This window comes from Channa argus, chromosome 8, assembly GCF_033026475.1.
Source record: "Channa argus isolate prfri chromosome 8, Channa argus male v1.0, whole genome shotgun sequence".
NCBI classification, from domain to species: domain Eukaryota; kingdom Metazoa; phylum Chordata; class Actinopteri; order Anabantiformes; family Channidae; genus Channa; species Channa argus.
Genome location: NC_090204.1, coordinates 5,248,159 through 5,263,520, shown reverse-complemented (window position 1 = coordinate 5,263,520; position 15,362 = coordinate 5,248,159). Strand labels below are relative to the sequence as shown.

General features: G+C 40.6%; 2 protein-coding genes across 4 annotated transcripts; one reads left to right on the top strand and one right to left on the bottom strand.

Annotated features, from left to right (window-relative positions):
- The first annotated feature begins 3,340 nt into the window (after nt 1–3,340).
- On the top strand, nt 3,341–5,569 carry chst14 (carbohydrate (N-acetylgalactosamine 4-0) sulfotransferase 14). The gene is made up of 2 exons (XM_067512619.1): nt 3,341–3,634; nt 4,240–5,569. Exons 1-2 carry the CDS (start codon nt 3,341–3,343, stop codon nt 5,065–5,067), a joined length of 1,122 nt encoding a protein of 373 aa, XP_067368720.1. The 3' UTR covers nt 5,068–5,569.
- cep135 (centrosomal protein 135) lies at nt 3,502–15,185 on the bottom strand. 3 transcript variants are annotated; one of them, XM_067512613.1, is made up of 27 exons: nt 14,850–15,185; nt 14,471–14,600; nt 14,189–14,379; nt 13,931–14,098; nt 13,630–13,771; nt 13,455–13,539; nt 13,241–13,369; nt 12,867–13,082; nt 12,144–12,209; nt 11,911–12,061; nt 11,606–11,835; nt 11,351–11,506; nt 11,118–11,255; nt 10,211–10,288; nt 9,909–10,060; nt 9,569–9,684; nt 9,292–9,446; nt 8,645–8,700; nt 8,369–8,537; nt 8,159–8,269; nt 7,820–8,005; nt 7,494–7,694; nt 7,179–7,381; nt 6,978–7,082; nt 6,262–6,417; nt 6,031–6,086; nt 3,502–3,642 (listed from the first exon to the last, which is right to left on the bottom strand). In XM_067512613.1, the coding sequence occupies exons 2-26, from the start codon at nt 14,581–14,583 to the stop codon at nt 6,065–6,067; spliced, it is 3,495 nt and encodes a 1,164-aa protein (XP_067368714.1). In that variant the 5' UTR covers nt 14,584–14,600; nt 14,850–15,185; the 3' UTR covers nt 3,502–3,642; nt 6,031–6,064. The 3 variants fall into 3 exon arrangements, with proteins under 3 accessions (XP_067368714.1, XP_067368712.1, XP_067368713.1); XM_067512611.1 differs by having other exon boundaries at nt 7,494–7,703; nt 14,850–15,184; XM_067512612.1 differs by lacking the exon at nt 3,502–3,642 and having other exon boundaries at nt 5,726–6,086; nt 7,494–7,703; nt 14,850–15,184.
- Nucleotides 15,186–15,362: the final 177 nt, after the last annotated feature.

Sequence of the window (15,362 nt, the reverse complement as noted above, 5' to 3'; positions counted from 1 at the left end):
TCTGAGGTGATGACAACTTGTACCGCACAGGAAGGAATAATTAGGACAGCTCGAAAGAGACCCAATCGAGGTGCACTGTAATTACAATATTGTGTTTAAGATTAGGAAGGCACTGATACTAATACAATTATCTGTATATTGTACAATGCTGAAGGTAGTACTGATTGTACTCAGTAGTTGATTTGGATGATTTTGTTACACACAGTGCACAGAGCTTTCATGACTATCACTGAACATTTATGTCACAAGCTACACTTGTTCACCTGGAGTCAATGACACACTCATTCAGACCTTTTGTACACATGTATATGCTAATGATCTGCTTCGAACGAATTCTGAATGCAACTCTTATCTTAACAAGCTGGGTGTTTCCAGTTTGTTTGCCTATGTTTGTCTAATGTGCAGCTATGAGCCAATAAATTGGCTTTTAAATGCACAGAAAACAGTGCCTCAGACTCTCTTGTCTGCCTTATGATTAAATTCAAATCCAACATTGCAGTTTAATCTAAGGTCAAATGTGGACACATGACTCAAATAAAATGGATCCTGTCTGGCATTGCAAAAGAGCAACACGGATGTCTGAAAAATCTTCATTACTCACAGTGTTGGTGGTGATGAAAGGACTGCTTAGTCAAATGTTTGTTTACTGTGATTCTGTATATGAGAATCCAAACCATCAGGCTGATTGTGAAACTAAAAATTAAAATATTTAACAACACATTTCAGGCAGTGATAGTGACTTGGTTCTTACTATGACAGCTCTTGGCTATTTCTTCTGCAAAACACAGACCTGTGTGACACATAGCTTAGCCACCAGGCTTAATGTTCCACAATTCAACCATTACTGTACTTCTTTTGTGGCGGAAGACAGTTACTATAGCAAATACAGGTGATTGGCAAAACCAGACCGGTTGAGCAAAAACTAGCCCCATAAATTCCAACACCAGCAGAATACATTTCTGGCAACCTGCCATCAGTTTTCCCTCTGCCTCAGCACCAAAGCCTCATAACCATATTGAGAAGTGCAGTATGGATTAAAAGCATTTAAATGATGAAGAAATAATCACGTTTAATCACATTTTTTTTCGCATATGAAGGCCCATACCATATGGCCTGTGCATGGCTTCCTGTTGACTCGAATTTCCTGACGTTTTCAAGTATTGTAACGTTTGGAGAAAGACCGTAATGAAAACCTAAATGTACGGATCAATACGTTACCGTTAATGGCAGATTAGCGGATGCTTCCGCACAGAGATTAGTCTATTAATTCCAGACTAAAAGGCGCATGGAGAACAAAGAATCTGGCCTTTGATTTTTTTTTTTTTTTTACCATTTTGTCACAAATGACATCTAAATCGCGTTTTACTGATTAGCATGATGTTGGATTTTAAGAAAAAACGATTGTTATATATGTTGGCCTGTTGACATCGGCGTTTGCGCATTTCAACTCGGATGATATTGCGAGTCTCTTATCATTTAGAGCGCGCGCGCGCACACACACACACACATATCTGCGAAGGATGGAGCAGAAAATCTGAGCAGGTCAATGAAAAATGAGGTGGGATACAGTGACAAGGTCATCAGCGCGAGTGAAAATGGAAATCAATCGTCATAAACATAAAACATTATGGAAGAAAAGAGGGGGGAAAATATCACAGCACCTCTTTACGTGCGATTCCTCCTCCCAAATGATCCTGGGGGAAACCAAGCTCTGGCTTCTGCGACCCTTTTGTGTTGCTGATGCTGCGGGTGCCCGACGGGGAGACGCACGCAGCTACCGTCAGCCCAGCACAGCTGCACGCGTGCGAGATGGAGAAGGGAGGGTGTGGCTGCCAGAGAACGGCGAGCGGTGGTGGTACAGTGCAGCGCCAACATGTGAGCTCCTGTCACGATGAGAGCGCGTCACTGTACCGTCAGCTCGTGCTCTTCTGAAGTCATGAGAAGCTGAAGGGAAACTGAGCGAAAGCCCAGAGGAGAGATACACGGTGTCTCTCTGAAGGGGATGGAATCTGTCTGTGCATTACGGTTTGGGGATTCCTGACCTGATCACACCACCATAGGTTCCTTTATAGACATGACTGCTGGGTCTTAGCCGCTGTTTTCGAGATAATGTCTGCGACCACGTAACTGTGAAAACATTAAATTCATATATATTTATATAAATTCGATAAGATCAGTCTTAATTTTGCCGATAGAATAAAACGTTAATGACTATGCGAAAGGCATTAGTTTCAAGGGGCCTATGAAGAAGAGAGGTTCGTGATTTTATTTTCCTGAAGTAGTCAAACTATTTTGGAAGAATAAGTAAACTTTTCCTCATTTCATGTACCCGTTTTTCATCTTAGATTTAAAAAAAAAATACATACTTTTAGTTCTGCACAAATCATACCAAATAACCTTGGTTTTTTCACAACACTGATATCTGCTGACATCCACAATAAGTGGATGAATAATTATAGTCCGAAAAAATGATATGAAATATCATAGTTAGACTTAGTCACCCGTGACCAATTCTTCCGCTTTATGGTGGGTTAAAGAAAATAATTTTGTACAGAAAGGGGATGATCCGTGCTTATTTTAAAAAATACCATTATAAATCTAGTGCTTACTGGACAATTGGAACTATTATTTTTCATTTTAGTGAGTCGAACTGTACAGTTTCTTTGAGGTTTTGTTTAAGAACAAGGGGACAGTAATTGCGGTGGGTTCCATGTTGCAAGAGCAGGATACAATAGACGAACTACATTTCCCAGCAGGCCCCGTCGTCCCTCATGCTGTTTAAAGAGGTGCCGAGCACAATAGTTCACTGGACCTCCTTCTGTAAGGGGCATGACACACATTTTAATAGACAACTTTTATGGCTGTACGATATTTTGACAAACTAGCAGTAAGTATGATTTTGAATATCCTACATTTAAATAGTTATGTAGCCTTTAGAGGAAAATATAAAACTCGTGAAGGGTTTTATTTTGAAAGTGTTAACCGGAAATCCTTTTTAAAAACATACTAGTTAGGTTTTTGGGGGTTTCCTTAGTTGAAATTATCAAGGGGGGGAAATTGATAAGGCGCAGCCTGCTTACCTGCAAACCTCAGACTTATTCGTCAGTTCACATTTTCCACTACAAAGTCGAAATGGTTTCCAATATTGTGACCAAGACATTTTATTTTGACAACTCATACAGGAACTGGTGCATTTACGCCAGAAGACTTTACGTTGCTTACTTTAAAAGTAAAGTATGGGTACGTGGTAGGTAACCAGCGTTTTTTACTCAGTAGTTAGCGTTCAGCTATTAAAAAAAAAAAAAAACCTGATAGGTGTTAGTCAAGCCGAACACAAAGCATGGTTCCTCGCAGGCAGGACTACGGGGCCAAAAGGTCCGGAGGAGCGCGGAGTAGCTCGCTTAGAAACTTTAGGACAACGCTAAACTCGGGCTCTGTCCGCCGCAGCTCCGCCGTGCTCCCCTCGGTGCTAACGTTCCTGGTGATCGTAGCATCCGGAGGCCTGCTGCTCATGATAGAGAAAGGAATGCTCAACCGTATGGAGACTCCTCCACCAAGGGGCAACAGCAAGCGGCTGGACTTCATCCGGCAGCTTGGGAAACACAACTCGCCTGCAGTGGACGTGGAGTCCCAGGTACCGTACTGAAATGACATGTGAAGGTTACAGATTGGTAAACTCAGCATCGTAGCCTGCAGAAAAGCCGTTTTGTCACGACACTGTGTAAAGTAGTAGTAGATCTGTCATAAAGCCAAATATTCAGAGGTACAGTTTAGGATGTGAAGCAGTACTTGTCGTTGATCACAACTAAAAACGTTATCGTTGGAATCTTATTCAAACAGACTTTACGAGTTGACAACTTTTAACGTGATCAAAGATTAAGTAATGCATTTTCATATAGTAACAAAAAACCCAAAAAACCAACAAACATCAAAGCCGTATGTAGTAAGAGGATTTGACGTGTATAACACTTGATACTATCTTTCCCATACAATTTGTTTCTGTCTTTTTCTTCTCTTTTTTTTTATTAATCTTTTTATTAAACTCTTACTTGGTAAGAACTCAAGCCTCTTGTCTCTGTGCTCTGTCACATCACCAAACATAACATATTGTAGCTTACTTTTTCAGACTTGGCAGAGCTTCACTAAAGTCTGGGAACATGTATATAGATGTTTTCAAGACACAAAGTGAAAGGCTGCCAAACTGCCCTTCAAGTAATTGATTTGTGATTTAACTTTTAGATCTTCCACGAGATCCGTAATCGGACCATTAGGACCATGTGCAGCCATAAGAACATGCCCCACAGCATTTGGTCGCTGACCCCCCTGCAGAGGAAGACGCTATTGCAGCACATCCTGGTGAATGATGAGTACCGCTTCCTCTACTGCTATGTCCCCAAGGTAGCTTGCTCCAACTGGAAAAGGGTCCTCAAGGTCCTGAGTGGAGCGCTGGAGACCGTTGAAGCCAACATCAAGATGGATCACCGCAGTGACCTGCAGTTCTTGTCCTCTCTAAAGCCTGAGGAGATCAGATACCGGCTTAAGCACTACTTCAAGTTCATGTTTGTGCGAGAGCCCATGGAGCGCCTGCTGTCTGCATACAGGAACAAGTTTGGGGAGATCGAGTCGTATCAGAAAAAGTATGGCGTAGAGATCATAAAGCGGTACAGGAAAGGCCGCGGCAAGGATGCATCTATAACAGGAGATGATGTGACCTTTGGAGAATTTGTGCGTTACTTGTTGGATGAGGATGTGGAGCGTATGAATGAGCACTGGATGCCAGTGTACAACTTATGCCAACCCTGTGCAGTGTCTTATGACTTCATTGGCTCCTATGAGCACCTGGAAAGTGATGCAGAGTTTGTGCTCCAGCACATTGGTGCTCCTTCAGATGTTCACTTCCCAGAGAGGCAAATGTGGTACAAGCCCGTCACCACAGAAACGTTACACTATTATCTGTGCAGTTTACCACGGAGGCTACTGAGGGAACTCCTTCCCAAGTACATTTTAGACTTTTCCCTTTTCACGTATCCTCTCCCCAACACAACCACTGAACACTGCCGGCATTAAATGTGCAATGTTTTATAGTTTCAGATTATTTTTTGAAGAGAATCTTTTGTATATTTTTTATGCCTGGGGAACAAACAGTGTTTTTACAGCTGGTTAGCATTTTTACATGAGATATCCACACATCTAAGTAAATACTCATTACTGAAAGAGATTGAGAGACTTGACTTCAAAACCACTAAAGCTTGAAATCAGCTGCAAACAGCTGAAAGTTATTGAAATATGTTACATGCACTGTTAAAATTACTGAACCATTTCAGACGGAAATATTAATAAGGTTGCCCAAACCATGCATTTTACTTGTTTTTTCATGTCGAAAAAACTAAATGTTTAATGGTTTTCATGGGCATTTAGTGGTTTAGCTGGCTAAAACACAAACTATGTACTCAGAGGGTAGTGCAGTTTACATCAGAAGTTGAGAATTTTTATTTTTGTTACAGCCTCTTACTCATCCTTTTTCCACCTTTTCTAATATTTGCCATTAAATAAATGTTCTGTAATCAAGTTCAAGTTCTGGAATACATGTCACTGCAATTCCTGCAATTTTGTATGGCTTTATTTAGTCAATAATTTAATAATTTAGACACAGTTAAAAAACAATGTAAAAATTAAGCATTATATAAAAAAACAAGTGCTGGATGAACACTTGTTTTGCTACTTGTGAGGTCCTAGTTGCTGAGAAACAGATTCATTACATTCACAAAAACCTAATCATAATGTTGTCAATGACTGCACATAAATCATACTGTCAGAGAGGAGGCTTGTATCAGGCTATAAAAGAAAAGTCACCAAGTTTATGAATATATGGATACAAAAAAAGTGACCAATGTTAGTACTGTTTCATTCTGGGTAACAAAACAAAGTGTTACTGAGGTATCTACTGCCTAATTAAGGTCAAGACTTATGAAGTCCGTCACTGTTAATGTCCACACTTAAGGCACAAACTTCTAGGGGTTTCGGACTCACTTATCAGCTCCTTCGTTTGTCTGTCTCATAGTGGCTAATCCTTGAAGCTCACACTTCTGTAAAAACAAACAGGAAATATGTTAGGGTTTTCATTAAACAAGGAAGCTTATAAAATAGTTTCTCTAAAAGCTGGTGTTTCTCATTAGTACTCAAAATAAACAGCTAAATGCCTGCATGAAAATTGTACACCACAAACACCGCCTGAAAATAGCTTGTGTCTCTAAATCTTACTTGTCTGCTGACTTGTCACTGAAGTGGTCAACGACTGGGAGGATGGGGTGTTCTGGGGAAATGTGATGAGGAGTGGAGGAGACACTGAGGGGTGATGAACTCCGCAGGAGTGACAGTGACAAATCCTGTCTGCGCATTTCCTGAACTGCCCTTTCACTGGGGAAACAGACACATTCAGACGATGTCCAACTGTATCATTTGCACCCCACTGCTATTACATCTTTGTATTAAAGCTTTTGACATTTTACAAAAATATGTCTAATTTCTGTAAACGTTGGGGACATTGGGCTCCAGTTACTCTGCAAAATAACCATCACTTGCACTATGAGGCTTTGAAAATCTAAAAATAGCCAGTTGAAACTGATTTAATGGAAGTTCTCTCATAGCAAATAAACTGTTCAGTTTCTTGTTGTAGTACGGTAATTTGGCATTTTCCAGTATTATCGCTCTACATGTTACTTAAAAGAACAATAAAGTAATCTGTTTTTGCAGCTAACCCCACGTGAAAAACTAGCACAAGGAGTAGAAATAATCCAGTTTGTCAGCACTGTTATTCCATTAGTTACATGAATAAAAATAAATTACAAATGTAAACAATCAATTACAAATAGATATTAAAACTCTTTGTATGTATGTATATATAAAACCTTGGTTCCACTAAACTCAATTGGTTCATACCCAGGGTGACACTGAGGTGAGTAAATTGCTTATCTCACCGTTCAAAGCGTTCAGTGGTCAACTGTCTTTTCAGAACATCCATCTCAGTCTGCAGCTGAGACACTTTGCCACGGAGCTGGGACACCTCCCTGGCATGTTCTGCGCTGAGTACATGTACAAACAAAAACAATATTCTATTTTGTTCTTGCAACTTTTATTTCGATGTAACAGTTCAGATTTATTGAACTAGATTTGTTTACGTTTTGCTGTCAGCCAGCACAAGCCTGTCACGAAGAACCTTCAACTCAGACTCTCTTTCGCTGGCTGTCATCTGAGTTTGAAACTCCTTGTGTCGATTGGTGGAGAGAAGGGTCTCAAGGTTGCGGACAGTCAACCTCTCACTGGCCAGTTGCTTTTTAAGTAGCTCCATCTCTGACCGAACATCTTCCAGTTCTCCTGTGACCTTAAAATTGTAAAAACATGTTTACAAAAAAGCATTAATATCCCATGATAGATAACTGCTGGTGGCAAAGCAGTGTTTACCAAAAACATGCCAAAGCGATATCTGGGCTCACCCTCTCGAGGTCCATGCTTTTGGAGGTCAGCTGACGTGCAGAGAGTTCCTTGTCAGAGTCCAGTTTAACGCAGAGCTCCCGGACAGAAGCCAGATCAGAAAGAAGAGCGGCTTTCTGCTCCTGTGCCTTGTGCAGCTCATCCTCTAGTTGTGATGCCCCACGAACCAGTGATGATACTTGGCCCTCATAAGCCTGCAGGGCCTGCAGATGCTTGGAAGATATCAGAATGAAATGTACATTATCTCCAAGCTGGTATAAAGCCTGACACTTGAGTGTTTGCATCCAATATAATGGCACCTAGACCAGCAGCTTGGGCTCATCCTCACCTGCTGGATTTCTCTCTCTTTGTTACCAACAGTATCACGGAGGTGTCTGCGTTCTGTGTCTGAAGAGAGCAGCTCCAGGCGGATGGAGTTATGGAGGCCTTCAGCTTGCTGCAATTTCTGCTCCCGTTCCTCCACCTCAGAATGAGCCATCCTGAACCGCTCCAGCAAATCCCTGTTCTCCTGTTCCTGTGAGACAAAAGTTTACAATCAGCTTGCAGACAGGGGACAGTGTACAAGATGACCAAGAAATCGACTTTTCTAAGCCCAGAGCCTTACAAAGACAGTATCTACTACAGCTTTTAGCCTTAAAACCTGCAGGACTGTACAACTGCTTCCTACCTTTGCTTCCATCAGTTTTTCTATTCTAGACACTTCAGAAATGTAGGAGTGGACCCTCAACTTCAGCTCGTCCTTCTCATGCAAAGCCTCTTCCATCTCCATATGCACAGCCTGAACAACCAGATCCAAGAGCAACAGGTTTTATTTCATCATATATAAAAATGCAAAAACAGTCTGACTGCATAAATAGCTTTGAACTTTGTTACACACTTGGTTCTCTCTGGTCATTGTAGCCAGGTCATCCTGCAGCCTCCTGTTCTCCCTTATCGTGATTTCTTTATCCCTCCGGAGTCCAGCCAGCTCATTCTGAGTGCCATCCAGCTGTCTCCGCAGGCTGGTTATCTCCCTTTCGCGGCTGTTTAAAGCCCCCTGTAGCTGACTGCAAGCATCCCGCAATATCCCCATATTCTTTAGTAATGTGATTTCATGGATGATTGTTTTGTCATTCAACTCAAAGAAAAAAAAAAAAACAAATCAAATACTCACGCTAAGGAGTGGTCCATGTTTGTAACGGTGAGTCTCACATCTTCAAGTGTCTTCTCCTATGTAAGAAATAATACCCCATGAATACGATTTAAGCACAACACACCTAAAAGAATTGGTTTTCAGTTCTTCCGAATGCATCTTAATACCGCACTCACATTTTCTGACGTGCTCTATAAGTGGATCATGTTATCAATGCTCTTTTGCAATCTGGCTATGAAGAGACCTTATACTAGTTTGCTTCCAGTGTAAATAATGGGAAACAAAATGTATAATCCTCTAATGAAAAAAAAACTACAAATACTCAGTTTGTCTGATGTTAAAATTAGGCTCTAACAGTCTGATTCAAGCAAAAAATTATGTGGCAGCAGACAAGATGGATCGGATAGTAAATTTATTGTTAGGTACATACTTTATTTTACTGACGACAACTTTTGAAGACCCATATCGGTTTAATTTTGACTGTGAAGGTTAGTCATCCAGTTTTGGTCATCAGGATGTTGAGACATGTTACTGGAATAGTTTTTACTTGGTTGGAAACTGTTTGCTAGCTTCTTCTAGTCTTGACTGAACTTTACTTCAGAATCATTTGTTTTTGTATTTTTTCCACACGGTTGTATTATAAAAACATGTCATTTTGATGATAGTACCTTACTGGAGAGCTCGGCTTGAAGAGCAACCAGTTTTTCAGTTTTTTGATCCACTTCATCCAGCAGAGCATCTTTCTCTCTATCTAGCACAGAGATTGACTTCTGAAGAATAGTCACTTCCTCCTTGTGCTTTGAGTCCTGCTGACTCAGTTCCCCTGACAGACAAGCCAAAATTAAGCAAACACACAGGCAACCACAGGGAAAAAAAAAACAAATCAGGAGGACAACAAAATTGCAGATTTTCACCTTGGACCTCATAAAATCTATAAACATTTACCTATTCTGTCCTTCAGTTTCTCAATCTGCTCATGGGCAGCATACAACTCGTTCGTCTTCACGGAAAGTCTGTGTTGGGTGTCAGACAGAGACTGCTCCATCTGTTCCTGTAGCATCCTACAGACAAATACAGGGAGAAGTCCATCTCAAACACAATGGCTACAAACAATAACGTGCGAAATTTTACAGTAACAGCAGCAAGTGACCGCAAAACAATAACAGGAAAAAAGATTTTCGGGGAGAAATAATAAATCATTTAACACATCGGATATTGCAGATACAACTTCACCTTTGTTTTATGCTTATCTTATTAATACTTTAAAGTTTGTTTTAACACAAACCTGAGAGCATTTGATTCAGCCCTCTGCTGGGTCACGTCCTCTGCATTCTGCATCAGAGCAGCAGAGCGAACCTTCAGCTCCACCTCCATAGCCTCCCTGTTTTCCCGTAGGAGGCTCACCTGCGACTGCAGGCTCAGCCGCTCCTGCTCCAACTACAGCCCAAAGCATGCCAGGTCAACAGAAGCAGCAACAAAAAAAAAAAAAAAAAAAAAAAAAAATGAAGGGCAAAGCTACACATAGCGATTCTGTGAAACACATAGGGATACTGAGGTGGGACCTATTGAAACATCGATCAGACTTACACTCTTAACGACATTCTCCAGATCAAGAATCCTCTGGCTCTCTCCCTCTTTATTTGTGAGGGCAGATGTCTGGACAGCCTGCAAAGTGAATATTGGTGTGTGTTGGACTCAGTCGATGGTAAACTACATTGTACATTACTTTTACAACTTGGAATGGAGAAGAGTTCAACAAAGCAGATTCATGAAGGGTTGCAAAAAATAATAAATAAATGTTAATATCAAAATAAAATAAAAAAAAGTATACATATTTCTGTTGTACATTCTAGCAAACATTCAAGACAGCTCTATGTTTACTGGAACTAATTAGAAAAAAACCCCACAATAATATGTAAATTTTGTGTTAATGTTAAAATTATCTCATCAACATACACTACTTACAAAAAGTTAGAGATATTTGACTTTGAAATTTCAGAATGCATCTACAATGCACTGTAACCTTAACACATTAACTCAATTTGACTCTCTTTTGAATGCACATGCCCAAATGTTCAGGGTTTCAGTACTTATTGCATAATATGCTGTTCTCTAACAAGATGATTAAGGCTCTTACCACGAATCGACTAAATGTTCTGGTTTAATAAAAAATAAAAAATAAATTAAAAACAGTCCTCCTCGTCATGCCACATGTCAAATTGTAACATCATGACACCAATACAACACTGACATTTTTTGTTGTGGTGTACCCACCACTGTTGTTAGGCTTTCAATAAATTGTTGAAATGAAGAAATTACCATTGCATGCTTCTACTTTATGCCCTACTTTAATGATATAATATCACTGTAGAATGAACCTTTGACATTTTTCATACATTTCACCCGAAAGTCAAATATCCTTAAATTTTGTGAGTAGTGTAGCAATGCAAATTATGACAGCACTGGCCTGTACACCTTGAAATGCATTACTAACCTTTAATCTCTCCATCAGCACGTCTCTTTCAATGGTCAACTCCTGGATTTTGATTCCCGCCTGTTTCAACTCCTTCTCCAGTTTCACAACATCAGCTGAAGTATCGGAGCTGTGAGCAAGCTTTAGATCCTCTTGTACCTTAGTGAACAAGCACGTATGGTCTTTAGAAGTGTAAATTACAGTAGTGTATTTTCATTTAATTATCTAGTAATACACAGTTTTTTCAAGCTCACCTGTTTGAACAGGGTTTTGTAATGGTCTCTCTCAGCACTGAGGGCCTTCACTTTGTTTTGAATGTCTTCTGTGTGTTTCTCAAACTCTAACAGAGAAGCTTTTAGTTGCTCTTTTTCTTTTAATAAACGTAGCAATTCGGCCTCTGCAACACCTCCCTGAAATTTTGAAGCCATTATATTGTACATTTATTGCACCACTTTAAGAGAAATGACCTTAGACAGGAAAACAGTCAACAAATTTATGTCGTCTCTTACTTTGCTTGCCATGGACTTAGGACTCTTGCCCTTGCCTGGACTACGACTTGGGCTTAAGTCCAGGCCACCTGCTCTTCTTGTTCTTTTGTAGCGCTCTGCCTCTTGGCGATAGAAATCTCTTTCCTCCTCTAGACTCTTGACAAATGCATCCAGACGGGATGGGGAGCGTTCCCTCCCACAAACACCATGTTTAGCTCGCATGGCCTCCAACTCCAGCACTAGCTCTTTGTCTAAGACACAGTAAAATTTTATTCAAGTAGAGAATACAGAGCTGCTATTGCTTTAAACAGTTGACTGATACTTACCAGCTGCCATTATTTTCTCAATTTTGTCTTGCAGTCTGATTTTCTGCTCCTCCAGGAAATTCACCAGGCCCTCCATTTTCTCATTCTGCTCTTTGAGCTCCACAAACTGATCTCTTAGACGGTCTTTTTCATAGTCGCCTTCAGTCTGCTCCTGAATTCAAACATTTCCAACAAATTGGCTTTATACAGATACATACAGAGACCTCTAGCTATCTCACACACACAGTACATACTCTTCTAATTTTTGTGATGATGTCCTCTAAGTCTTCAATGATTTTCTGTTGTCTTTGAATTTCTTTCTGTGGAGAAAACAGACTAAGAATTAAAGTTTGTTTTGTTATGTAGCCATTTGCACTTTGTTATCTAATATACTGACAGTGTGCGGCTTGTAAGTTCTTTACATTTCCATATACACTATATTGCCAAAAGTATTCGCTCACCTGCCTCTAGACCCATATGAACTTAAGAATTAAAGTTTGTTTTGTTATGTAGCCATTTGCACTTTGTTATCTAATATACTGACAGTGTGCGGCTTGTAAGTTCTTTACATTTCCATATACACTATATTGCCAAAAGTATTCGCTCACCTGCCTTTAGACCCATATGAACTTTAGTGACATCCCATTCTTCATCCATAGGGTTTAATATGATGTCAGCCCACCCTTTGCAGCTATAACAGCTTCAACTCTTCTGGGAAGGCTTTCCACGAGGTTTAGGAGTGTGTTTATGAAATACATTACACACAGTGCTTGCAGTCTTTAATTCATCCCAAAGGTGTTCTATCGGGTTGAGGTCAGGACTCTGTGCAGGCCAGTCAAGTTCTTCCACACCAAACTCACTCATCCATGTCTTTATGGACCTTGCTTTGTGCACCTGAATTCATTTATTTGGATGGGTGAGCGAATACTTTTGGCAATTTAGTGTATGTCCTCCTATCTGCATTCCCATATACTTACTTTAGATTCTTGTAGTTCCAGGTCAGCTGTTTCCAACACGCGCTCTTTGTCCATCTCCAGCTTTTTTGCAAGGTCGTCTATCTGTGTAAGCTCCTCACACAGCTCCAGATTCTTTAAAGACAGATTGGCTACTTCAGTGGAGGAATCTATTTTCTTCTTCTGCAGTCCCTGTACAGTCTCCTCCAGTGTCCTGTTGGTCTCCTGCAGGTACTCAATCTGTAAAACAAAGCAACAAGTAGCAGTACCCACTAACCTGCCCATCAGCTAACAACTCCATTTTTTTCCCCCCAGGGGAACCTTCATCTCATATTTGATATAAATTCCCCATTTATTTGAACGTCTGGGTAAACATCGTTTTTGAATGCCATGCTTGCCTGAAGGTTAAGATGGGAAATTAGTTTCTCATTGCTGACGTTCTGAGCTTCAAGGGATATGACATCATGCGGTCGTCCTCCGTGAAGTGCACGATTTAGACGCTCAATCTCTTTGTCCCTTTCCTGAACCTGACACAAATCAATAGTAAAACAACACCTAATGACCTCCACAATAACAAAATGCATTTATTATTATAGCCAATTTATTTCTTACCTGAATATTTAAGTGCTTTATGTGTTCTTGAGCATTTTCCAGGTCTAGTTTGACTTTTATGATGTTTTCTTGTAGCTCATGAATTCTACAGAGTCAAACAGCAAATGTAAAAAGCACATCCATCAAGCAGTGAACGTTTCACAGCAGAGTTCCGCTGTCACAAAAGAAAACAAACCTTCCATCTGCCAGTTGCAGCAGGTCAGCTATATATGGATCATCGGGCTGTGCCACGGGGTATGCTATTGTAGAGGAAGAAGGTAGGAGCTCATCAATTTGCATCCTCTGACGTCTGAAGGGAATGCTTCGCTTTTTCCCACCTGCGCAAGAAAAAAGGTCAAATTCGTATTTGACTTAAACTGCCCTTACGGCACGTTTCTGCAAAATTTAGTTTAGCACTTCAATAATACAAGAATCTATCAAAATCACAACATATCACGTTTAATTTGTCGTTGTCACAGAGGTTAAGTCACACTTACCTGGAGTCTGTACCACAGCTTGCATGTTCTTCTCCTGCAGCTGTTGGATGCGCTCCCCTTTAGCTTTGCTGTCCCTCTCCAGACAGCGAACCTTGTGCACATACTGATTATTTAAAAACTTCAGGTCACATGTCTCATGATCAAGTTTTCTAATGTGGGTCTTCAGCTCTATGAGGAGACAAGATTGTGTGGAGAGAAACCAGTCTTTAGTGGATGTTGGAAAACGTGTTGGAAGGCTAGCTGATTATCACAGTCTACCTTTGGTGACACGGTCCTTCTCCTCCTTTAACTTGAGAAACTCGAGGTGCAGCTCATTGTTTTCCCTGACCAGCCGAGCATTCTCTGACTTGTATGGCTCCAGAAGAGCATCGACATTTCGGCTCTCTTTCTCGGTTTTCCCTGCTGACAGTTTGACATTGCGCAAGCTTTCAGTCGTGTGGACCAGATCACTGCAAAACAGAGGAAGAGAAACATGAATAAACAACATATAACTAGACGTGAGTAGCTAATCGACATAAAAGTGAGAAAAAGAAGATTCACCTGAATAGTTTTTCAACTAGAGGCAGTGACTCAATTCCCAGTGTCTGTCGGTAGCCCAGCTGATCAAGACGCTTCCGTAGGTTGACAAATTTCCTCTCTGCGCTGCTGTTCATGGTTGTTCACTCATTTACTAGTTTAGAACATGTTTGCGTTAGTTAGCATAGTAGCTAACACACAGCATCACTACAATATCGTGAAACACACAACCAACATCAATTGTTTAAAGCTATGTAGAGTTTAGAGGCGTAGCGGTCAGCTAGGTATTTAGATAATGGAAGCTAACATTAGGTCGTTAGCTTAAGTTAACACTGTAACTTATAGCATGTTTACTAACTATATAATTTTGCCTGGTTTTCTCCTGCCAAAATATTACATTTACCTGCTTATCAGGAACAATAAGGAGCAGTAGCCAGCGAGTGAGGACCGTTTTCCTACCACTAACCCGTTCAGTGTTTGGAAGGACTGTTTTTCATGCAGCTAACGTTAGCTTCACAAACTGGGGTCTACATCACAGAGATAGATGCATCCCTTGAATCAATAACTTGCACGAGATCCATTGCGCTATCACATGTTGCTCTTCGTTAAGTTATTAAATCAACGCCTCGTAAGTTAACATGTTTCCGCGGTAAAGACGTTTGAAAAGAGCGCCGATGATCTGCTGTTCGGACGCGTCACCATAGAAGTGAGGCGCTGAGGAACATTACAAACAGTGCGTTTTGTAAACCGGCGTTGTCCGTACTACAGGCGGAGGGGCGGAGATTTAACTCAAACGTGGATGGGATGATTATAAAGACATTGTTGGTTGTTATGCTTGTGCTGTATTAGTGAGAAGTGTATTAATATACAGCTTGTTTTACCTTGCTTGGCTTTAAATATCAGCTATAAATTACTT

What these genes read in the sequence shown, in the direction of transcription:
- chst14 (XM_067512619.1), top strand. Translation starts at nt 3,341, where the DNA reads ATGGTTCCTCGCAGGCAGGACTACGGGGCCAAAAGGTCCGGAGGAGCG. An exon ending in CAGTGGACGTGGAGTCCCAG is followed by an intron (nt 3,635 to 4,239) that starts GTACCGTACTGA and finishes TTTAACTTTTAG; the next exon opens with ATCTTCCACGAGATCCGTAA.
- cep135 (XM_067512611.1), bottom strand. Translation starts at nt 14,583, where the DNA reads ATGAACAGCAGCGCAGAGAGGAAATTTGTCAACCTACGGAAGCGTCTT. An exon ending in TAAAGCACTTAAATATTCAG is followed by an intron (nt 13,370 to 13,454) that starts GTAAGAAATAAA and finishes GATTTGTGTCAG; the next exon opens with GTTCAGGAAAGGGACAAAGA. An exon ending in GAAACTGAAGGACAGAATAG is followed by an intron (nt 9,447 to 9,568) that starts GTAAATGTTTAT and finishes CTTGTCTGTCAG; the next exon opens with GGGAACTGAGTCAGCAGGAC.